This window comes from Heteronotia binoei, chromosome 19 (assembly GCF_032191835.1).
Source record: "Heteronotia binoei isolate CCM8104 ecotype False Entrance Well chromosome 19, APGP_CSIRO_Hbin_v1, whole genome shotgun sequence".
NCBI classification, from domain to species: Eukaryota; Metazoa; Chordata; class Lepidosauria; order Squamata; family Gekkonidae; genus Heteronotia; species Heteronotia binoei.
In genome coordinates this window covers 21,885,007-21,908,127 of record NC_083241.1, presented here as the reverse complement: position 1 = coordinate 21,908,127, position 23,121 = coordinate 21,885,007, and the positions used below count along the sequence as shown (strand labels likewise).

General features: G+C 45.9%; 1 protein-coding gene across 1 annotated transcript in view; it reads left to right on the top strand.

The window, feature by feature from the left end:
- The window catches only part of SH3GL3 (SH3 domain containing GRB2 like 3, endophilin A3), a 60,385-nt gene that overhangs the window by 31,294 nt on the left and 5,970 nt on the right, over window positions 1-23,121 (top strand). Inside the window, exons 2-6 of the mRNA XM_060260233.1 lie at window positions 16,101-16,169; window positions 17,722-17,794; window positions 18,214-18,357; window positions 20,760-20,893; window positions 21,381-21,539. Coding sequence (XP_060116216.1) covers window positions 16,101-16,169; window positions 17,722-17,794; window positions 18,214-18,357; window positions 20,760-20,893; window positions 21,381-21,539 — 579 coding nt within the window. The remainder of the gene's footprint in view (window positions 1-16,100; window positions 16,170-17,721; window positions 17,795-18,213; window positions 18,358-20,759; window positions 20,894-21,380; window positions 21,540-23,121) is intronic.

Here is a 23,121-nt window from a genome sequence, read left to right as displayed (position 1 = left end):
GGAGGACGGATTGTGGTATAAAGGGGAAAAGCTCTACATCCCAAAGAGTTTGAGAGCGGAGGTGCTGCAGTTTTGCCACTCTAACAAACTAGCAGGACACTTCGGCTACGTGAAAATGCTCCACTTAATCAGCAGACAGTTTTGGTGGCCGTCCCTCAAAAAGCACATATCAGAATTTGTAGCCTCCTGCCCCATCTGTATTATGGCCAAAAGAAGGGGTGGTAAAGCTCCAGGGCTATTGAAACCCCTAGAGACGGCCAAGTGCCCCTGGTCAGTAGTGTCAATGGATTTTATTGTGGAGCTACCGCCCTCTCATGGGAAAATGGTGATATTGGTGGTAGTGGACACGTTTTCCAAACAAGCCCACTTCATTCCCCTCGCCCAACTGCCCACCGCAAGGAAGCTGGCCCTACTCTTTTTCAACCACGTGGTCCGGCTGCACTCATTTCCCGACAAGGTCATTAGCGACCGCGGCCCACAGTTCGTTGCCAACTTCTGGCGGAAGTTTTGCAAACTAGCAAGGATGGAGCAAGGGTTGAGTTCTGCCTACCATCCCCAGACGGACGGACAGACGGAACGCGTAAACGGGCTTCTAGAGCAATATTTACACTATTTCATTAACCACCGGCAGTCCGACTGGGTGGATCTACTCCCCTTTGCTGAATATGGGTACAGTAACAGCCTGCACAGTTCCACCAAGGCATCCCCTTTCTCCACCATCCACGGATACGAGGAAAAACCCATGCCACTCCTGCCCGGGGGGGACCCCTCCCCGGAATCGACCCCATTCGAACAGTGGTGGCGAGGGCCAAGCGAGAGTTAGAAAGCAATCCAAGAAAACTTAGAAGCGGCTAAAGAAACTTACAAAAAACAATATGACAAGTCACATATCCCAGCCTGGGACTTCAAAGTAGGGGACTCCGTATTTGTATCCACTAAGAACCTGCCACTTAGCCAACCCTCGAAGAAACTAGCATACAAGTTCTTGGGGCCGTTCAGAATCTCAAGGGTGATAAATCAAGTAATGGTGGAGCTACAACTGCCAAAAATGTTTATTAAAGTGCATCCTGTATTTCATTGCAGCTTACTCCGTCGAGACCCCGGGGCTTCGGTCTGGCATCCTCGAGCACCAGCCCCCCAGCCCGTCTTGATTGGGAACCAGAACCATCACAAAGTCCAAGAAATCCTGGACTCTAGAGTCAAAAGGGGGATCTTGTATTATCTGATAAAATGGAAACACTTCCCCTCCAGCGAAAATGAATGGGTGGCAGAAAAAGATATATTGGCCCCTGATTTGATCAAGAAGTTCCATCAGAAATGTTCCACCAGGGCGGTAGAGGTGGCTTAGGGTGGGCAGTATGTCAAGTCTGGCTTTAACTCTGACTCACTCAAAGAGCATGCTGGGTAGAACCAAAGTGTAACCAAATGCTGCTAGCTAACTCTCCCCTGTTCCCCCCTCCCTTCCGTAGAGAATGTCCCTGCTTTGAAATGGTGATGTGTGAAAAGACTTATCTCAGGCTTGGTGGAGACAGGAAGCCTGGGAGTACCAAGGCTGTGGGCCTCTAATCAACATGAGAATGTATTAGTAACCTCTATGTGTGAATGTTCCCTTTGCTAGATTCCCCGGCCCGTAGGAATCCCTTTGAAGTGTTCCTTATATGTAATGTATCTATTATACGGTCTTCAGTCTTTTCAAGCTCTGGCCAAGGCCGCAAGTAACCAGCATCAATAAACTAATTCTTTGTATCTACATCGACTCTTTATTGAATCTGCAGACTTGACAAACAGGACAGTGGGGGCTTTGAGAGTCACACAATATGTGTGAAAGAGCTACATGTGACTCCTGAGCCACAGTTTGGCCACCCCTGGCCTACAGAATCCCTGCTGCTTAAAGACTGCCAGTAAGGGAGACTTTCCTCATTAGCTTATTCCACTGTTGAACAACTCCTATGGTAAAAAAGTTTTGCCTCATATCCAGTCGATACCTTCTTACCTTTAATTAACCCCCCCCCCCCCCCATTATTAGGAGTCCTCTCCTCTGCTGTCAAGAGGCACTACAAGATGCTAATGTTATGTTGTGATGAATGTATGAAGTTGCTACGATTCTTAGGCTGTCTAGCCCAGGACTGGCTACTCCGATGGGCCGCAGCCCTCTTCAGGCCTCAATATAAGTAACTGGTACCAATGTACAAATGGAATATTTACAAAAACCACCGGTCAACGATAAAGATATTCATTACAACGTCACAAGCGGAACTTTTAAGGACTCCATCCTACAGCACTGATTTATGGACTTTGTTTAGGCTGTGTTCTATGTAGAAATTTCAAAGTGCATGAATTGGGGGAGTACAAATGACTTATTGTTCCTTTGTCATATTTTGTCTAATATTTGCACTAAATCAAATGCATGTATATACACTAGGACAGAGTGTGAATAAATTTATTGTTGACCAGTGGTTTTTGTTTCTCTGCCTCAGGCAGAGAAATGTTTCCTCAGCACTGGCTTCCTGTAGCCCTCCAACGCTTTGAACTCAGGCCCTCACAACCACTGTTCTGAGCTTGCTCACAGTTTTTTACCTCCCAGAGAAGCAGAATTTGACCATGGATAAACATTCTCTAATAGTAAGTATCTAGATCAGATGGTCTTCTGACAGATTGCTCTTTTGACAAATTCATTAGGCAAGCCACTGTGTATTTCCACTATAGCTTCCCCTGACATTTGCAAGATGAGAAGAACAATACTGGCCTGCCTTGCAGGGCTGTTGTAGGGATTACAAAAAGATAGTTGATGAGATGCACTTTAAGACTTGAAAGGGACCTTGACCAGTGCTAATAATGTCTGCTGAATGAAGATTATATGCTACATGTCTGCTGAAGCACTCTTTAATGCAAGAGAGCATACCCCACAATTAATCTAGGTGTCAAAAGACTCTTGATTCTTTTTTGCTTTAATGAATGAATGCAGCCATCCCTCTGTGAGCTGTCCTAGGTGGTTAATCTAGTAGCTCAGTGGAGTATGATTTGTCTGACTTCTTACAACATTTCTGTTTTTGTTAGAAATGACTGGTTGATAGAACAACTGTTTTGAAGCATTAGGCCTTTTTGATTTGTGCTGTTAAATATATTGTTGAATGGGTCATCTGCCAGTGGGTCATTGAGGAAATACAGTAGAGATTTGTCAGGGGTTTCTGCAGGGTTCTGAAATGCAAAATGCCTTTTGTTGTGTGAAGCTTGTGCTGGAAGAATGGATTCAGTAGATGAGTTTTTAATGAAAATGCATCCCGTTGGCATGATGTGGCGCTGCCTGGTGCCAACTGACTCGCCATTCAAAGTGTAAAATCATGTTATAGTCACAGACGTGGGCAAAAAGGCGTTTTGTCTTGCTCTCTTATTTGAACTTTTACTTCTTATTGTTCTGTAGCTGGAAGCGGTTAAATGAGACCCAGACAATGTATTGACTGCTGGACTGGCAGAAACATAGGGGCCCTTTAAGCATCACCCCAGCTGTGTGGGAGCTTCTTTTTCATGCTTGAAATGACTCGACTGTGTGGGTGGGGGTTCACTGCCAGCTGAGGAACTGGCACTCTCTGTTAGGGGGAGAAGGACCACATGGCAAAGACCCACATGGCAGGGGGCTCCTCCACACACACAGTGGGGGCGTTTAAACATGATCACAGCTGTCCTGGAGCAGCAGATGGAAAGGTGGCTCATGCGTGGCCCCCCCCCACACTGTTTGCCCTTAGGTGCCAAGGTCTCATAGTTGGCCCACCCAACTCAGTATTATGTGTTCTGACTAGCAGGACTTCTCCAGTGCACCAGGCAGAGACAATTCACTTCTAACACCCAAGTTCTGATTTATACTTGCAGCAGAGTGAGATGCTGGCGTGGACTGCACTACTTTAATAATTCCCTCTCATTGGAAAGCAAGCGCACCACGCAAAGAGGGTTGACTAGAGCCTTTTCCCCTGATGTGCTGCTGTTAAACATTTTGGAAGTTGTTTTACATGAGCAGGAGAAGCACTAAAAAGTGACACCCCCCACCCTTTGCAGTCTGACTTAGCGTAGGCCATTCCATCACCTCATTCTTGTGCATGTGGAGCTCAGGAGATGACAAAGGCTGAACCTGAACCTGGGACCTTCAGCATTCAAAGCAGATGCTCTGCCACTTGGATGGCCCAGGCTAGCTTGATCTGGTCACATCTCAAAACTAAGCAGGTGTTAGCGCAGGGTTCATTGAGGCTTCAACAATGAGAGAACTCTTTTCTTTTGAAAATAAGTTTCATTTATTGATTACAACAATGTTACTCTTGCAGAAGGTCTTTGAGAGTGATAATGTATAGGGAACAAGCACTAGCATTTATGGGGATACATCAAAGCCTGGGGGATTTAAATCATTCTCATAATAAAGTTACATTCTGCTTTCAGAGGTGCTTGATTCACACGCCTGTTATCTCTTCCGTTGGGCCATCCCCACTCCCCCTCCCGGCTGGTGTCCTTGCCGGCGCCTGGGAAGCGGCCGCGCTCCTCTGCATTTCAAAACCGTTTATGGCCTCTGGCGCCCAATTCCCTCCCGCCTTCCTCTCCCCACTCAGCCATGCCTAAAATTCTACAGGGGATCATTGGGGTTAGTTGCAAGCAAATAAACATTATAGGTAACATGGTTAGTATCAATGGAACACAAGCTGACAGCAGGGTTGCCGTGACCTGGATAGCCTAGGCAATGTCAAGAGTCACTCCATCTTGTTCCTCTTGCCATATGTATCCAGCTATACAATACTGTGCTTGTGCTAGCTATGCTGTTTTGATGTAGTTGCTGCTTGTTGTTTATCGGAAGGGAGGATGGTATGTCTGGGAGTTGGCTAGTTGCTATGTAACCAAGGGCGTGAACAGGAGGAGATACGACCCGAGAACTGATAACGACACCTGTGGTGATGAGAGCGTAATAGAAACCCCGCGCAAAACCCCTGCTTTAGCTTGGTGCGCTTTGGCTTGAATTATAACCGTCAGGGCAAAGGTTTATAAGTTGGAGGAACTGGCGGGCTTGTCAGTTCTGACTACGCTGAAGCTGAAATAAAGATCTTGAACTCTACTTGTCTTTTCTTTGGCTCTGGGCCTGACAGGCAAGCCTGATCTTGGAGGCTAAGCAGGGTTGACTGTAGTTAATACTTGGATGGGAGACTGTCCTGGAAATACCCAGTCAGGAGGCTGCATCAGGATTAATCAGCCACCTCCCTGAATATCCTCCAGGCCCCCAATAGGGGTCAGTTACCACAGGTCAACATGACTTCCAGGTACATACACACACATACAAATATTACAAAAATACCCCTCCCTTAAAAAAAAAAAACTAAGCAGGGCCTGGTTAATATTTGAATGGGAGACCACCAAGGAAGTCCAGGATTGTTGTGGAGACGCAGGCAACTGCAAACCACCTCTGGATGTCTCTGGTCTTGAAAACCCTGTGCGGTTGCCATAAGTGGGCGGCATCTTGAGGGCCTTTTCCACCACTGTGCCAAGACTGGACTTGGATGAGAGCAAGGAGGAGGATGATCAGGGGTCTGGAGACCAAGAAGCCCTCTGAGGAAAGGCTGAGGGACTTGGGACTGTTTAGGCTGGAGAAGAGGAGGCTGAGTGCTCTCTTGAAGTATTTAAAGGGTTGTCACTTAGAGGGGGCAGGGAGCTGTTCCTGTTGGCAGCAGGACTTGCAATAATGGGGTTAAATTGAGGGTGGGAAGGTACCAGCTGGATATTAGGAAAAACCTTTTTACAGTAAGAGTAATTCAACAGAGGAATCAGGTACCAAGGGAGGTGTGGTGAGCTCCCTTCACTGGCAGTCTTCAAGCAGTGGCTGGACAAAGACTTGTCAGGGATGCTCTGTCTCAGCCAGGGGTGGCCAAACTGTGGCTTGGGAGCCACATGTGGCTCTTTCACACATATTATGTGGCTCTTGAGGCGCCCACTGCCCTATCAGCCAGCTTGGAGAAGGCATTTGTGCCTTTTTGGATTTAGAAGAAGACATTGGATTTATATTCCACCCTCCACTCAGAGTCTCAGAGCAGCTCACAATCTCCTTTATCTTCCTCCCCCACAACAGACCCCCTGTGAGGTGGGTGGGGCTGGAGAGGGCTCTCACAGCAGCTGCCCTTTCAAGGACAACCTCTGCCAGAGCTATGGCTGACCCAAGGCCATTCCAGCAGCTGCAAGTGGAGGCGTGGGGAATCAAACCCGGTTCTCCAGGTAAAAGTCTGCACACTTAACCACTACATTCCAGTGGCAACTTTAAGAAGAAGAATTGCAGATTTATACCCTTCTCTTCTCTCTGAATCAGAGACTCAGAGTGGCTCACAATCTACTATATCTTCTCCCCCCACAACAGACACCCTGTGAGGTGGGTGGGGCTGAGAAGGCTCTCACAGCAGCTGCCCTTTCAAGGACAACCTCTGCCAGAGTTATGGCTGATTCAAGGCCATACTAGTAGGTGCAAGTGGAGGAGTGGGGAATCAAATCCGGTTCTCCCAGATAAGAGTCTGCACACTTAACCACTACACCAAACTGACTCTCACTTCTTTAAATCACTTCTCTAAGCCAAGCCAGCTGGCGTTAAAGTTGCGTTAAAGTTAAAGTTGCTTTCTTCTCACCTCTCTCTCTCTCCCCATCTATTTCCTTCCTTCCTTCCTTCCTTCCTTCCTTCCTTCCTTCCTTCCTTCCTTCCTTCCTTCCTTCCTTCCTTCCTTCCTTCCTTCCTTCCTTCCTTCCTTCCTTCCTTCCTTCCTTCCTTCCTTCCTCCCTCCCTCCCTCCCTGCATCTCTCAAACATCTGACTATCATGTCTTGCAGCTCTCAAACATCTAATGTGTATTCTGTGTGGCTCTTACATTAAGCAAGTTTGGCCACCCCTAGGCTAATTTTGCATTGAGCAGGGAGTTGGGCTAGATGGCCTGTATGATCCCTTCCAACTCAGGGATTCTGTGATTCTGTTCTATGACTTACTAGCTTGACCTGTGTTGAGAAGGAATTTCAACCCAGGCATGGATGATTGATTAAAAAGACATTTTGAGGCATAATTTATCCACAGCAAAAGGCAAGACTGTTGAGCTGTGCATTGGAATGATAGGACCTCTGTCTGCCCTTGTCCAGAATCTGTAACTTGATGCGCTTCCTATTTAAAGCCAGGCTTTCCCATGGGGCTTTGCTCCCCCATTCAATGCCAGAGTCTATGCAACTGAACTTGTTCACCTTCTTTTAGGTCTACCCACTGTTCAGACTTTGAATTGTAAGCTTCTTGGGGCTGTGACCTCTCTATTCTCACCCTGTAGAGCTGCTGTCTGCATTGATGCCACGTATGCCTCTGACAGTAAACACAACAGTGGGAATGCACATTGGTTTAGGACACACTGCAAGGGAGAAGAAGGAATTGGCTCAGTTTTCAAAATGGATAGATGGTGCTGCTAGTCCTAGGAATCTAAATGGAGTGCTGAAATTGACTAGATCAGGTTGCTGGTGGAGGTGGCTTGTAATCTAGATAATATCATTTCTGTTACATTACTTTTTTAAAAGAAATGTGTACTACTCAGGGATAAAACTAAATTTTTCCCCTGGTACTTTTTTCCAGGAAGCTCAAAGCAGAAGACGAGAGGTACATTATTAGATTTTTTGAAACCTGTACTGACTTACTTTTACCTCTGGTGCTAGCAAAGACATGCATTCATCCTTTTGTGTACTAAGAAATATTTATTTGGAGCCTGGTGTTCTCTCCACTGGGGACCCAAAGCAGCTTACATCATTCAAATGTTATCATAGAATCATAGAGTTGGAAGCGACCTCCAGGGTCATCTAATCCAACCCCCTGCACAATGCAGGAAACTCACAAACACTTCCCCCTAAATTCACAGGATCTTCATTGCTGTAAGATGGCCATCTAGCCTCTGTTTAAAAACCTCCAAGGAAGGAGAGCCCACCACCTCCCGAGGTAGCCTGTTCCACTGAGGAATCGCTCTAACGGTCAGGAAGTTCTTCCTAATGTTGAGCCAGAAACTCTTTTGATTTAATTTCAACCCATTAGTTCTTCTGGGGCCACAGAAAACAATTCCACACCATCCTCTAGATGACAGCCCTTCATGTACTTGAAGGTGATCATAATATCTCTTAACCACCTCCTTTCCAGACAAAACATCCCCAGCTCCTTCAACCTTTCTTCATAGGACTTGGTCTCCAGACCCCTCCCCATCTTCATCGCCCTTCTCTGGACCCGTTCCAGCTTGTCTACATCCTTCTTAAAATGTGGTGCCCAAAACTGAACACAATACTCCAGGTGAGGTCTTACCAGAGCAGAGTAAAGTGATACCATCACTTCACAACAACCCTGTGAGGCAGATTAGGCTGAGAGTGTGTGATTGGCCCAAGGTCACCCAGCAAGCTTCCAAGGCACAGTGCAGTTTGAGAAGTACTCCAGACATGGTGTCGGTGATGTTACTTGGTATTCCTGCCTGTGATGTTGCTTGCAATAAAACATACACACCACAATGCAGCCTGTGTTTTGGGGGCATGTCCAAGGTTCTGATTTTTCTGCCTTCACAGTCACATTATGGAGAATTATTTCCTGATCTAGCAGTCTTGTGGCTATCACAATTTTTTTTTTAAGTGCTTACCTAGCAAAGCAGAAAGTGATGTTGGTCTGTTGCAGGCTCCAGTTCACACTATCTGTGGTGCTGTGGAAAAAATATTCTAAGAATGGAAGGGCAGCAAGATCACTGTGACACTGAATGAATGGGTTGTTACAACAGACGTCAAAGCTGCCACAGTGGAGGAGGCAAGATTTATTGCACGTTTTTGCCTTTAAAGCAGGAGAGCCACAGCCTGCCCACCTCAGTCCTCCTCCCACCTTGTTATCTGCCTTTGGCTGATGCCAACCTAAGCACCTTCCTTTCCCTTTAACGTTGTGCTCTGTTTTCCCCATCCAGCCTCAAAACAGAGGAGTTAAACAAATATAGCCCAGGCTCCTAGTCGGGTAAAATGCCATAATAGCAGGTCTATAAACACCCACTGCAAGGAGCTTTAGAGAGCCAGTTCTCGGTATAGTGCTATTTTTATAGCTCGGCAAAGGGGAAGGAAAGTTCATGAAAGAGGCAGGCAAAGCAAAAGAACAGGGGAATAGGAAGAGTGCGGCTTAGTTTTGTATTTATATCCTGCTCGATAGAATGGCAGGAAACCTTTATCTGGGTTGTACTACAGCAGGTGGCAGGAGAATGCTCCTCCATGTAAAATCTCCTTGCATGCAGAAAACTAGTATGTCACGGGAAAGTTAGGCTGGAATTCTTGCTTATGTAGGTTTTGCTTTAAAAAGGGATTTCTTTTTTGTTCAATGGAAGGAATGTTTAATCATCTGACACTCTGTTTCACACACATCAGCAGTCTGAATCAGTACAGACCACCCACAGGTTTTTCGCCAAAGCGAGGATCAAAACCAAAAGTGATGTGGGAGATCCATTTTCAGATTTTTGTCTTTTTCCTTCAGTTTAAAGCTCTTTTGTGGGACTGCTAGTTTGCTTTGGGAGAACAGCATGCGGAGTGGGAGCCTTGACTCTCCGTGAAACATTTGCCCTGTTTGACTGGCTCTCTCCCTTAATCTGCTGGTACACCTACTGTGCCTTTTATAACCTGAGGTGAGGCTCAATGGGAAAGACAGACTACTTGATAAGATGAATGTGCCTGTATTGTTTCTCTCCACAGGGCCTATGGCGGCTTCAGTGCGGGTGTTTGAGAGTGAGGAGGAGGAGGAGAATTATGGGGGGAGGTTCCTCCCCAGTAGATAATTTCCTTGATCATATTAAATGCTCCATGAAGTTGTGTTGAACTGACATTTGGGGGCAAAAAAGACTCTGGGACATGTGATCATGGAGATCCAGAGTCATGTCTGTTTTTATCCTAAGAAACTAACCTACACTTGAGGTTTACACTGCGGCACGGCAAATTGCAGGTTTTCCCCATGCAAAATGGCAGCACAGAGCAACTGGTGCGAAATGGCTATCTTGCTCCAGAAGCCTGGTGTGGAATCAGCCCTAGTCTGTTGGCTCTTTGTCTTCAGGGGGTGAAGTGTAGGGAACCCACGGACAGAACACTTGCTTTGCACGGAGAAGGTCCTGGGTTAAAGTGCACCTTCAGTTAAGGAATCTTAAACCTGGTCTGCCTGTGCAAAAGAAGGAGCAGCAAGGTTCTAAAATGGTGAACAGGACCACTGTAGGCAAGGGAATTCTGTTCTTTTTACCAAGTTCCCTGCATTTATTTCCCCCTCTAAGTAGAAAACTATCTCAGCTTGCAGGGAACTAGATCTTGATGTTGTAATTTTTTGTGTTGTTTGCAGGGTTTTTTAAAATGGGAGAACATGTAAAGTGCAACTCTCCCCATCTACAGTCTGTGGTGGTGCACCCCATTCTGCCACCTCATTCTGCTAAATACCTCGGATAGCAAAGGGGGAAGACCTTTTTCTATGGAAACTCTGGGAAGGGTAGTGGTAGGCCAGAGTGCAGATAAGGCTACTTTGTACGTCTGATGTGTTCAATCCTATGCTGCCCCATTTCCTCCAGATGAGCCTCCCTCCCTCCGTCCCGGCAAAATATTTCTCCTTATGCTTACGCTGAGTGCGAGAGTGTGTGAGAGAAACACAGACAGGTGCAATAAAAGTGGTGGGAGGGACAGCACTTCCAAAAAGGTTCCTAAGTAAGATATCTGTGGAAGATCCAGTAACTTGAGAAAGAGAATTTAGTAAGGAATTCAGTAAAACTCCTTGACCTTGATCAAATTGAACTCTGCTCTTCTGCATGATAAGAGAAGAAAATTTGAGCAAAAGTTTTTTTGTTGGGGGTGGGTTATAATTGATGGTCCCTGTACAGTTGGTTTGGGGATCACGCAGGGCCTGGCAGCCAGCTCCCAATGCAGTTTAGAGGCACTGGATGGCACCTGTAGGTGGAAGCTAAGCTCATGAGGCAGGAAAGAATACCGAGCCCCCCTCCCCACCCCACTCTGCACTGCTAGGCCCACGTGCAGCAGGGGCCATAAGTCCTTTGGACAGCCAGTGCTGTCAGCAGTTTTGACCAGTAGGTGTTTTTTGATGGTGTGACTAACAGAAAGCCCCACTTACTGCTAAACTGACAAGCGGCCCCTTCTGCTGCTGTTGTTGCTACCCGACAGCAGCCGTTGAAGAAGCCAGTGGCACAGGAATCGTCTCCTGGGCAGAGGCTGTGGAACAAATCCCCAATCAATACTTGCCTTACATGGCTAACGTTGATGGGATATTTAGTTACAGATAACACAAGTACATTTTGAGAACTCAGAAACTGCATTGTTGGAAAGGCGCTTGCAGATTTTATCTCAGCATTGTAACAAATTAAAAGTTCAGAGAATGTGTTGGCTTGGGCTCCCGCAGGCTGGTGGTGGCTCTTATCGTTTCAAGCCTGCACAATTGAAGCAATCAGCTCGAACCAGTGCAGCAACTCCCATCGTTGGAGGTTTCTTGCCTCCAGGCCTATCTTAACAGACTCTCCGCGGAGGGGTGGAGCCGTGCTGGCATTTCTAGATGGTAGCAGAAAGTAATAACATTTGCTGCAGCTGCAAGCGTTCTAAGTAATCGAAGCCTTTGGGGTTCATAACAGAATCTTGCTGGAAAGCTGCTTCTAGTAATTGTCAAGCGATGTACAGGGGAATACTTGCCTGCCATGAGAGAACTGCTTGTGGGTGCACTGAAGCAAGAGGGGCCGGCAAGCCCCAAGAGGTCATCCACAGAGGAGGACCCCTATCATGTCTGTGCTCAGTTTCTTGTTGCTTTTAGTCTTTGTTGTGCCAGAGACCATTTTCTTGCCTGGGCCGAGGGCTTTTTCTAATGGATTTGGGTGGTCAAAGGTCACTCAACAAGACAAGGCACTGTGGTCCAGAAGTTTAATTGCAGAACATGATCAGTGTAAAGATCATCATGTCCTTTCAGTTGCCTGGGCTTCTTAGAGCAACATTTTCCAGCCACTCCAATGAAGCCCAACATAGCCCAATTTGCTGTTGTTGCTTCTTCCTGTCTTCCTAGCCTGCTTAGGGGCAGTCTCTTAGTGTAAGCATCACCTGGCAGGCATGCTGTGTCATACCTAGTATCTGCACCTGACATCCCGTTATTTGGAAGGGACTGGATGCTGCAGCTACTTGTGAAGCTCAGGTAAGGTTCCCGGACACCGTTCCCTGCACCTCCTCAAGAATTTCTTCCATGATGGCACCACAGTCTTGCCTCTTCCCTGTCAAGGAGTGGGAGCTGGTAATTCAGCCTTGTCTCTGCATTGGGTATATTGGAACTTTCCATCCTGCTGAAGCACAAACATAGAAGAATAAAGCTGGAGGGGACAACAAGGGTCATCTAGTCCAACCCCCTGCACAATGCAGGAAATTCACAACTGCTTCCCCTCATCCACCCTATGGCTGCAGCTCTATGCCCAGAAAAAGGAAACAAATCTCCAGGATCCTCGGCCCAATATGGCCTGGAAGAAAATTCTTTCCTGACCCCACAGTGACAACTGGCATTCTGCTGGGCATATTAGAAATAGCCATGAGACCCGAACACTGGCTCATCCCTTCCTGCCTTCCCTCTCACCATCTGCCTACATTCACAGAAAGTCATAAAATCAGCATTGCTGTCAAATTGCCATCTAGCCTCTCCTTAAAAAGAAGAGCCCAAATTGCCATCTAGCCTCTCTCGAGGAAGCCTCTTCCATTGAGGAACTGCTTTGTCTGTTGGGAAGTTCTTCCTAATGTTGAGCCAAAACCTTTTTCTAGTTTCAGCCCACTGGTTCTGGTCCAATATTCTGGCACAACAAAAAAGAACTCCGCTTCATTCTCTATGTGACATTTCTTCAAATGCTTGAAGATGGCTATTATGCCACCTTTCGGTCATTTATTTATTTACCTTAAATTTCTATCCTGCCCTCTTTGCAAGCGGACTCAGGGCAGCTAACAGTCAGTTCAGATATTTATATTTACAATTTAAAACCAATAAAATACAATTACAATTAAAAACATTCTATGGTGCTGCACAGTGGTGCAGAGTGGTAAAGCTGCAGCACTTCAGTCCTAAACTTTGCTCACAATGTGAGTTCGATCCCGGCGGGAGCTGGGTTCAGATAGCCGGCTCATGGTTGACTCAGCCTTCCATCCTTCCGAGGTTGGTAAAATGAGTACCCAGCTGGCTGGGGGGAAAGTGTAGATGACTGGGGAAGGCAATGGCAAACCACCCCGTAAAAAGTCTGCCAGGAAAATGTTGTGAAAATAACGTCACCCCAGAGTCGGAAACAACTGGTGTTTGCACAGGGGACTACCTCTACCTTTTTTATGGTGCTGCACAACTTCAATATAGGCAGGCTCTTCTTTCCTGATGGTGATCGTATAGTAGTCTTAGCGATGTGGGGTCATCTCAAATGGTCTGCACTCTAAGGAGTCTGCCCGTTGCATCTCTCCAGCCCTGCTCTGACCATCCTCCCAAGCAGGAATTGTGCTCAGAACAGTGACTCCTGCAATTATGCTGTGGGTGGGCTCCTCTGAGGACCAAGGCTTCTCGCTATCCCACCCTACAAAACTGAAGTGTGTGGCCTGCATGTACATAATATAATTCGGGGGAGGTGTGCCTAGTCTATAAAATGTTGGGAGAAGTGAAGGCTTATTGTGTTCTAAACAGTATTCATGTCCTTCTGCGGCAAAGACCTAATTCTGCAAGACAGAAACTGCACTGGATATAAATATTGGAGATCAATTCATGCAGGGATATTCTTAGATCAGTCCCCAAAGGCAACTCATTGTCTGCTGACAATGCAAATAACTTTATATACTAGTTAGGTCCACCATGTGGGTTTTTAAAAAAGCCTTTTCCTGAGCCAAGAGGTGTTACATTGCTCAAGATGTCAGAAATCTGAACACAAGATGCAAAGAGCATTGGCAAAGTTTCATCCACTGTTCTTTCTCTCAAGCACGTTTCTGTCCTCTATCCAATTACAGGGCTATTCCTATCTGAGCCAGAATTACATCATGTGCCTTTAGACAGTGTCTTTGCCAGAGAAAAGATTATTGTAGAAAAATGCATATCATTTTCAGTAGCAAGCATGCAGTACTCTAAAGCAATACGAAAGTAGCGATGGGCAGAATCCCACCTCCAGCGGTTTGGCCACAGAAGCTGAGCCCTGGTATGGATTCTGGTGTGGCTTCCGAAAACCCACCTGGGCACAGTAGTAAGAAGTGCTTCTGGTGGGCACCAAGCAAGCTCTCAGAACTACCATTCACATGTGTGGCAGTACCCAGGCCCACAAGGAACCCTGCCCTGTGGGCATATACAGGTGTAGAGTCTAGGCCACCTCCAAGAAGGAGCTGTTGGCTAGGGATTAACTCAAGAAACCGAATGTCTGAGTCCTTCCTGCTTCATTTATATGCAATCCCTCCCGCCTCCTCTTTTGAATGTAGCCTTCGTTGCTTTGTTTTCCTGTAATAATCTTAAACTTGCAAGGAGTTTGGCAGAAACTTTCTCTTCTCATTATGTCTTCGATGTATGGCAGAGGCTCTTTTGATTTTTCTGTATGTTTTGATTTGCAAAATGAACTCCGTTATCAAAGAAGATGGAAGTTGCCTTCCCCAAATACGCACCCTAGGTTGCAAAGGCATTTGCTATACAAAACAGGTATTTTTTTTTTCCAGGCATGCTTTGAGTAGGAAAATTGAAGTTATTCTATGCCATTGAAGTCTTCTATGATCCATCTGTCTATCATCCAACTATCTTCTGTCTTCATACCATCTGTCTCACTTGACAAATCAACAAAAATGACTGCACAGTGGGGTTTACAATCTCCATTTCACCAGAGAGGAAGAAACAAGGGAAAGGAAGAGAACACAAGGATAACAGAAAGGAATGAATGGATGAGTGAAATAATGGATGAGGAGAAATATAGTGCAGTCCCGTAATGACCCAATTCATTCTAACAGACCAGCCTACCTTAATGCTGCCTCACACTGAATCAGTCTTCTGGGGTCTCAGGTCAAGGTCTTTTGCATCACTTACTACCTGATTCTTTTAACTGGAGATGCTGCCGGGGGTTGAATCTGGCACCTTTTGCATGCCAGGCAGCTGCTTTGCCATTGAGCCACGGCCCCTTTTAAGCAATCCCCTTGTAGCTACTGTTGGAAAAAACAGAAAAATGAGTTGGCAAGTCCCATGGTACAGGTAGGATCCAGATCCTAATCCGCTATTTTAACCACTACGTGATGCTGGCTAAGGAGATCTGTGTGCACAGAAAGGCTTTTGTCCTTTGGTTGGAAATTGTGGGCTGAAAGTGGATGTCCGTTTAAGCTCACTGAAGTATGCAACTTTGTCTCTTGTCCAAAGATATCTTCTGGGTGCTAGCCAATGGGTTCTGGGACTATCCCTGGTATAAAGGGACAAACAGAAGACTGGAGAAGGAAGGGGAGGATTCCTTCTCATTCTTTCTTTGCTCCTTCATAGGCATGACTGTACCACAGGCAAAATGGTTTAACATTCATTCCCTCTCTCCAGTCATTAATCAGTAGAGGCAGTTGTAATCCACAAAGGGGAATATTCATCATCTCTGCCAAATTACTGTTTAAAAGATTTAGCCCCCAAAGTGGTAGAAAGCAGGCACAGGAGCACTAAAACCACATCTGTTTCAATGAGCATGCATGGGGAGGGGGTGCAGCCTAGTGCTGCAGTCTTGTGCTCTTCCCCTCTTCGTACATGAGAAGGTGTTTCTTGTGACTGTGTGCAAGTCCATCAAATGTGTATCCAGTACATGTGATTTTTCCTAGGGTATTCATTTCTGGGTACAAAATCAGAATGAATACACATCATCTGTATGTGCATACAAGCAAGCTGTGTGTTCATACAATACAAATGCATGCATGCAATGTGTGAAAAACCATACAAGTGTGACAGATATACTAATGTCCCAGTTTTTCCTCAGTAAAGTATTGGAAGGTATGGAAATTGTACTTTGTCTCCTCCCATCACATCCTTTTAACTCAGAACTTTTCTACTTTGAGGTGTAACTGAGGCTGTTTTTCGTTTCTCTTTCACAGCTATTTAGTGAAAAAATCAGTGGAGCTGAAGGAACAAAACTAGATGAAGACTTCCAGGAAATGGAAAGGGTAAGGGGTTCCACATCCAGGGGTTATTGCTACTCTTACTTGTAAATCTCTGCTCTCATTGTCCCTAGCTTAGTTTTTCCCCCCCAGAGCAGCTGATGAACACATTGTCCTGAGCTTGGCATGTGTGTTGTGTGCACACATGGGCACACACCAGAAAGCTTTCTGGTTGCCTCCTTAGGGGAAGGTGCCAGTGTCTGATGTCTGCTGACCAGTGAGAGATGGTGTTGAAGTTCAAGGTGGGGGTTGGTTTCTGAATATGGGAATGTGAGTAAAGATAGAAACAATACAGTATCTGGTGTGTATGTACACACACGCAAACATATTTTTACAGTTTGATTTGTGAAATTCCAGCAGCAGCAGGGGGGAAGAAAGGTAGCATAGCATTGTGGATAGGACTGATATAGCACCATATTTTGTCGCTGTGTGATGATGACAACTTGTCACAATCAGATCTTTGACTAGTAGAAAGATGGTGTTCTTTGATTTGAGACCTAGCCAAGGTCTTGGGAATTGCAGATATATCTTGACAGGATTCTTGCTGTTCCAAGCAACACTGTCTTCTGGAACTGAGCTGGTGTTTGCTCAGTGTCTAGAACAGGAGTGTCAAATGTGTGGCCTGAAGGATGGATCAGGGCCACAGAGGGCTCCTATTAGGCCTGTGAGCAACTCACTGTCATCTGCTCCCTTCTCTCTCTCGCTTCCTTCTGCATCACAGCTTGCTTGGCCAGGTTTGCTCAATTAAGCCAAAGAACAAACCCTCTATTTTCTCCATTGGCTGACTAGACATGAAGCAATTTATGTACAAAAGCTTGCAATGCTCAGCCATTTCATGTTTTCCTCTAGGTTCAAAGCATTGACCATGAGATTTCTGTAATGAATGTCAGTAAATCAAAATTAGGTTTGCAACTTACAGACACTCACCTGAACAGCGTACTCAGGATTGCTACAGCACAGACATTGTCTCCAGATTTTGATGCAATAATTCAGGGCAAGAGGCTTCAGTTATCAGAGTTAATGAAAAAAAATTGCAAGAGTGCTAATCTTTTAAGCATGTTTTAAGGTTTTTTTTTTTAAAAAAAATCTTTAATTGTGTTTGTGTTTTTTATAAAGTTTGTATCTCTGGTACCAAGCATTAAATTTTATGATACACATAGCCTGGCTTGACAAGGTCTCATTTATGTCAGATCCAGCCCTCATAACAAATGCGTTTGACATCCCTGCAAACAGGCAGACAGATAACAAATTATGGTTACCTAAAAAGGAGAGCCTCCAGACCTGCAGTTCTGTTCCCAAACATCCCTGCCTACTTCATTAAAGGGCAGGCTGTGCAGCATCCTGCTGTGATTCCATTTTGGCCTCCCTTCTGCTAGCAGAGACCCCCCCCCCCCTTCATGGGACATTCTAGGACTCTTATTTAGAAGGCAGGGTGCCTTCTGTATCCACGCCACAGACTAAGTGTTGGCTTTTGTATGACATCTGTAAAGACCAGAATGCACTGCTGCCAGATCGTGAAAACTCCTTTGAAGGACCCTTCTTGTTGTTTTTCTTACAGAAAATTGATGTCACCAACAAAGTGGTGGCAGAACTCCTGTCAAAATCCACGGAATACCTCCAGCCTAATCCAGGTAAGAGAAGATCACAGTAACTCTGTCCATGATGTTTTTGCAATCTCAGCAGGGTGTACATAATTCGGCACAGTGAAATAAATAAAATTCTGCACCATGGAATTGGAATTTTGTGGCAGTCTAATAATCCTGTGTGGCTCCCCCTCCTGTGGTGACCCATGAATCCACACAGACGTTGGGTAGGGGTTTCTGCAAGCCCAGGGGAATTGACTGCAGATGCTCTAGCGAGAACTGGGGTTGGGCAAGATCCTGTCTCAGGGAAGGAAGCATTCCTCTCTTAAATGCTTCCCCCCTTTTAAGTAAGCCACCTTGGAGATCTTTCTGGACGGAAAGGCAAAGTGGCGATCCCATTCACACTCAAAAACAGGTTGTTATTTTGTTTTGTTTCATTATCCATTTGTTGTATTTCTCTTGTTAAGCGTCCAGAGCCAAGCTGGGAATGTTGAACACTGTGTCCAAGTTCCGAGGGCAAGTGAAAGCCACGGGATACCCACAGCCAGAGGGGCTGCTGGGCGACTGTATGCTTCGGTACGGGAGAGAACTTGGAGAGGAATCAACGTTTGGTGAGCATGTGCTGCTGCAGTGTTAGCTGTATGTTCAGGCCCGTAACACATGACAGTGTTTCATAAACAGAGAAGCGGGGTCTGTGTCCCAAGGGGTTTGAAGTAGAGGCACTGCAGTGGGAAAAGGTGGAACAGCAACACGTGACTTTCATTGCATTCAGACACTGTGGGGATCCTACTGCAACAACACCCCTCCATCCTCTGTTTTTAATTTATCTATCTCTTTATACCTTGCTTTCTTCCTCAAAGCGGAATAGAATACAAACCGAGAGAGGTCACTATAATGGATAACACAACAAAAAATACAAACTAGTAACCAATTTACTAAGAAATATATAGAAACCAGTCCAAATGTCCAAAACATGTACATTCAAGTCCCAAAGTAATGTGGTGACAAGAAGAAGAAGATGATATTGGATTTATAGCCCACCCTCCACTCCGAAGTCTCAGAGCGGCTCACAATCTCCTTTACCTTCCTCCTCCACAAGACACTCTGTGAGGTGGGTGGGGCTGAGAGGACTCTCACAGCAGCTGCCCTTTCAAGGACAACCTCTGCCAGAGCTATGGCTGACCCAAGGTCATTCCAGCAGGTGCAAGTAGAGGAGTGGGGAATCAAACCCGGTTCTCCCAGATAAGAGTCCGTACACTTAACCACTACACCAAACTGGCTCTCCAAGCCAATCGATTAAGTACTTGTTTCTTTCCAGTCTTCATCAGACCTGGGACCAATATTGATTCAATTATATAGATTCTTTACATAATTTTTAAAAAAGGGAACGCAGAGCGTCTCCAGCAGCAATTTCACGCTGGCTACAGCTCAGTATGAGGCTTCTTGCTGTAGCCAGCGTGAAATTGCTGCTGGAGACGCTCTGCGTTCCCTTTTTTAAAAATTATGTAAAGAATCTATATAATTGAATCAATATTGGTCCCAGGTCTGATGAAGACCGGAAGGAAACAAGTAAATCAATTGGCTTGTCACCACACTACTTTGGGGCTTGAATGTACATGTTTTGAACATTCGGACTGGTTTCTATATATTTCTTAGTAAATTGGTCACTAGTTTGTATTTTTTGTTGTGTTCTTCCTCAAAGCAGCTGGTTCAAGGTCACTCACCAAGCTTTCATTGACAGAGTGGAGATCTGAAACACAGACCTCCCAGTTCCTCATCCAGCACTTTTCCCATTCTTGCCCTGGCTCAGTTGCACCAATCGTTTCCTAGCCAGCTTGATCATGCAGCAATCCACGGTGCCATGCGGATGCAGGTGCCTCGGTGGACTGGAAGTGGCTTATTGGAACAAGCCAGGATTCTGAACATTGGTTTTAATCCCAGTTCGGAGCCCTAGTTTGTGTGAGGTGCCCCAGATCAGTTCGCTGAGGCTTGTGGTTGTTGTCAAGACAGCAGATCGGTGCTTGATCAAGTCAGGAAGTGCTTGATCCCAGGACCACTTGCAGGACGAGGAGTGAAGGACATGCCCAGCAGTGGCAAACTGTACTCATGCCCAGCTGGAATTTAATTACACTTTGCCAGAATGTCAGAATGCTGCTCCTTTCTGGGAAGACGGAGAGTGATTTTAGAGCAGGGGCGGGGAACCTTTTTTCTGCCAAGGGCCACTTAGAAACTTATAACATTATTCGCGGGCCAGCAGGAACTCATTAGCATATTGGGCCACACCCCCTGATATTAGCATATTTTCAGCCCAAAGGGAAAGGAACGGGGTGAGGCGGGTGGAGTGAGGAGCCAGGGGCCCTTTGACAGGCCGCTCCCCTTCCCGTCAGATGAAATTCTGGGAGACCCAAGATGAGAGTGAAATCCTTTCTGGCTGGAGGAGGGGAGGCTCCTGAATGCTTGTCATTCAGCTTCCCCAAGACCTCACCCCATTCCAGGCCAAGACGGGTCTGTGGCCAGTCATTCGCACAGAGGGACTTCTCGCCAGGCGCTTCGCTCTGACGTTCATGACTCAAGGGAAGGAGGCATCAGCTTCCAAAGCAAAGAAGCGACTGTGAGTACGCCCGCCTGGTCACAAGGCTGAAAGAGCTCTGGCACAGCCTTCAGCCAGGGATCGCCACCGGCTGGGTGGGGAGGCTGGTGTGCAGCCCAGAAATTGCCACCGGCTGGATGGGGAGGCCAGCCTCCCTGCCCAGCCAGTGGCGATCTCCAGGCCGGGCTGCATGCTGGCTACGCGCCAGCCTCCCCAGGCCCAGCTGGCCAGCAGGAATTGCAGCGTGCCTGGCCCAGGGATCACCACTGGCCCGCTGGGAATGGGGAGGCTGGTGCAGGCCAGTCCAAACAGCCCCACCCCCGTTTTAGAGCCTGTGAACTAATTCCTAAGCCTTTCCAGTGTATATTTTTAAAGAACACACCACACCATCTATGATGCATCAGTGTTGCTTCTTCCTGTCAGGTGCTGCTCTGATCGATGTGGGGGAGAGCATGAAGCAAATGGCTGAAGTGAAAGACTCTCTGGACATCAACGTCAAGCAGAACTTCATTGACCCTCTTCAGTTGCTGCAAGACAAAGACTTGAAAGAGATTGGGGTGACCTCTTTTGTTTTAAAAAACTCCACCCACACCTGAAAGGTGTTTTACTTTGGAAGTTTGCTATGCTCCAGGTATCCCCCCGAAATGGCTCCAAGTATCCCCCAAAGAGGACATGTTGAGAATTAGGTATATTGACATTGTTGATGATGATGATATAACAGCAGAATCTGACCAAAAGATAAAACATAAAAGATAGCTGTGTTTTGGTGGAGACCTGCTTCTAAATTGCACGATCTGAAGCTCTTTCTCATTGAACTAAGTATCCAGCATGTACAGATTTATTGCTGGGAATATTTGGAGTGTTTACAGATGCCGTGGGGGTTCTGTAGCCTGCAGAATTCCATGTGACTTGCCCTTGACACATAAATCAGTGTAACTGCATTGTTCCACCCAAAGAAAATGCCTGCAAGTCCTCTCCCTATTCATTTGGGACTCCTTATTGTTTGTTCTAATTGGATTTTTTCTCTCTTTCCCTTTTTAATAGCACCATCTAAAGAAACTAGAAGGTCGACGTTTGGACTATGACTACAAAAAGAAGCGCCTGGGAAAGATTCCAGATGAAGAGGTTAAGCAAGCTGTGGAAAAGTTTGAAGAGTCCAAAGAGCTGGCAGAGAGGAGCATGTTCAACTTTTTAGAAAATGACGTAAGTGCTTCAGGCCGTTTGGTGTCTTTGAGTGCGCAGGATTTATCTGTAGGGGGTATGCAGGAGAGATGCAGCGTCCTCATTCCGTGCTGTTCAAGTTGTGCGTTGGGAAGTGAGTCGCAACTGTCTTGCAGGTGGTTTTTAGGGGATGCACATATGTGATCCTGGTAGGCACCACCTCAGAAGAGGCATTTCCTCCTGGGTGGGAAAAGTATGATTCTTCTACGAGTCATAGATCAGTAGCACCCCCCCCCCCCTTATTGATTAAGTGGGTACACCACTGCTTTTCAAGAAGAAGAGGAGACTGGATTTATACCTTACTCTTCACATGGAGTCTCGGAGTATCTTCTCCGCTAATGCCTTGGAAAAACTGACTAGATTAACACACAAGTATTCATTGAGCATTGGTTCCAGCTATAAATAAGTTGTGTCAGACAAAGGGTGTCCGAAACTCATGTATTTTCCGGAAGTGTGTCACTATCAACTATTCTTTTGAAAACTCACATCTGCTGTGGAAGAAATTGACAAGTGACTTTTCACACACCTACAGAGCCTTGCTCTTCAGCTTCATGAACTCTGTTCTTCTTTGGAGCAACTGGTTTTGTAAATTATTTGTGTGGAGTATGATGCATAGATCAGTTTGTTCTTTACTGTTTCTTTATTAATTGTGGAATCAATTGTTAAATTGTCATTAGATTTCATTGCAATACTGAATTGAAGTGCATAATGGTAACTGAGTGTTATAGTCATTTTTCACACAATTTTCTCCAGGCTACCCACTTGGGGACTGGCAGCCCTAACCCACTGAATCTGTCTTTTTAATTATGTTGACTGAATGGCAGCTTGAAGTCTTGAATTGCTTGTGTATTGCTTTAAGAAGGCTGCCACCTAGTGAGAGGAGTGTAGATTTCCAGGACAATTGCCAATTCTCAGCTTCTTCAGAAAACAAAAAGTGTCTGAAGAATGCTGCCACTGAGTGGGAGTCTAGCCTGCCACCTCTGAAGACGACACTGATCCAGTAGATGCTAGCAAGACTCCAGGGAGCTTCATGCCCTTGTTCTTGTTCTTCCCCAGTGCAGAGCACACCCATTATGCAGCTTTCAAGGTCTGGCATAGCACTGTGGCCAAGAGCACAAGCCATGCATGAAGTCCCTTTTTGTGAATTCACAAGGTGGTTAAACAAGGTACTCTCTGTTCCTTCCCAGTCTATAAGGTGGAGATAACAGTGCTAGTCTACCTTATAGATGTTGTAAGGATAATTGAAAAAAATGTATGTACCCAGAGCTTTTTTTGAGCAGGAATGCACAGGAATGCAGTTCCATCTGGCTTGATGTCAAGAGGTGTGGCTTAGTATGCAAATGAGTTCCTGCTGGGCTTTTTCTACAAAAAAAAGCCCTGTAAGTACCTACAGATCTTATACTTCATGTGCTCTTATGCATCTTTGTGTTGAATGGTGGTATATAAATGTTTGCTCAGTGGTGGGTTTTGCCAGCAAAAACCCTTGAGTTAGGGCTTCAACCCCCACACAAGACTCTGTTGCCAAGTCATCTTCTGGGAGAAATGCTACTGTTTATACACATCC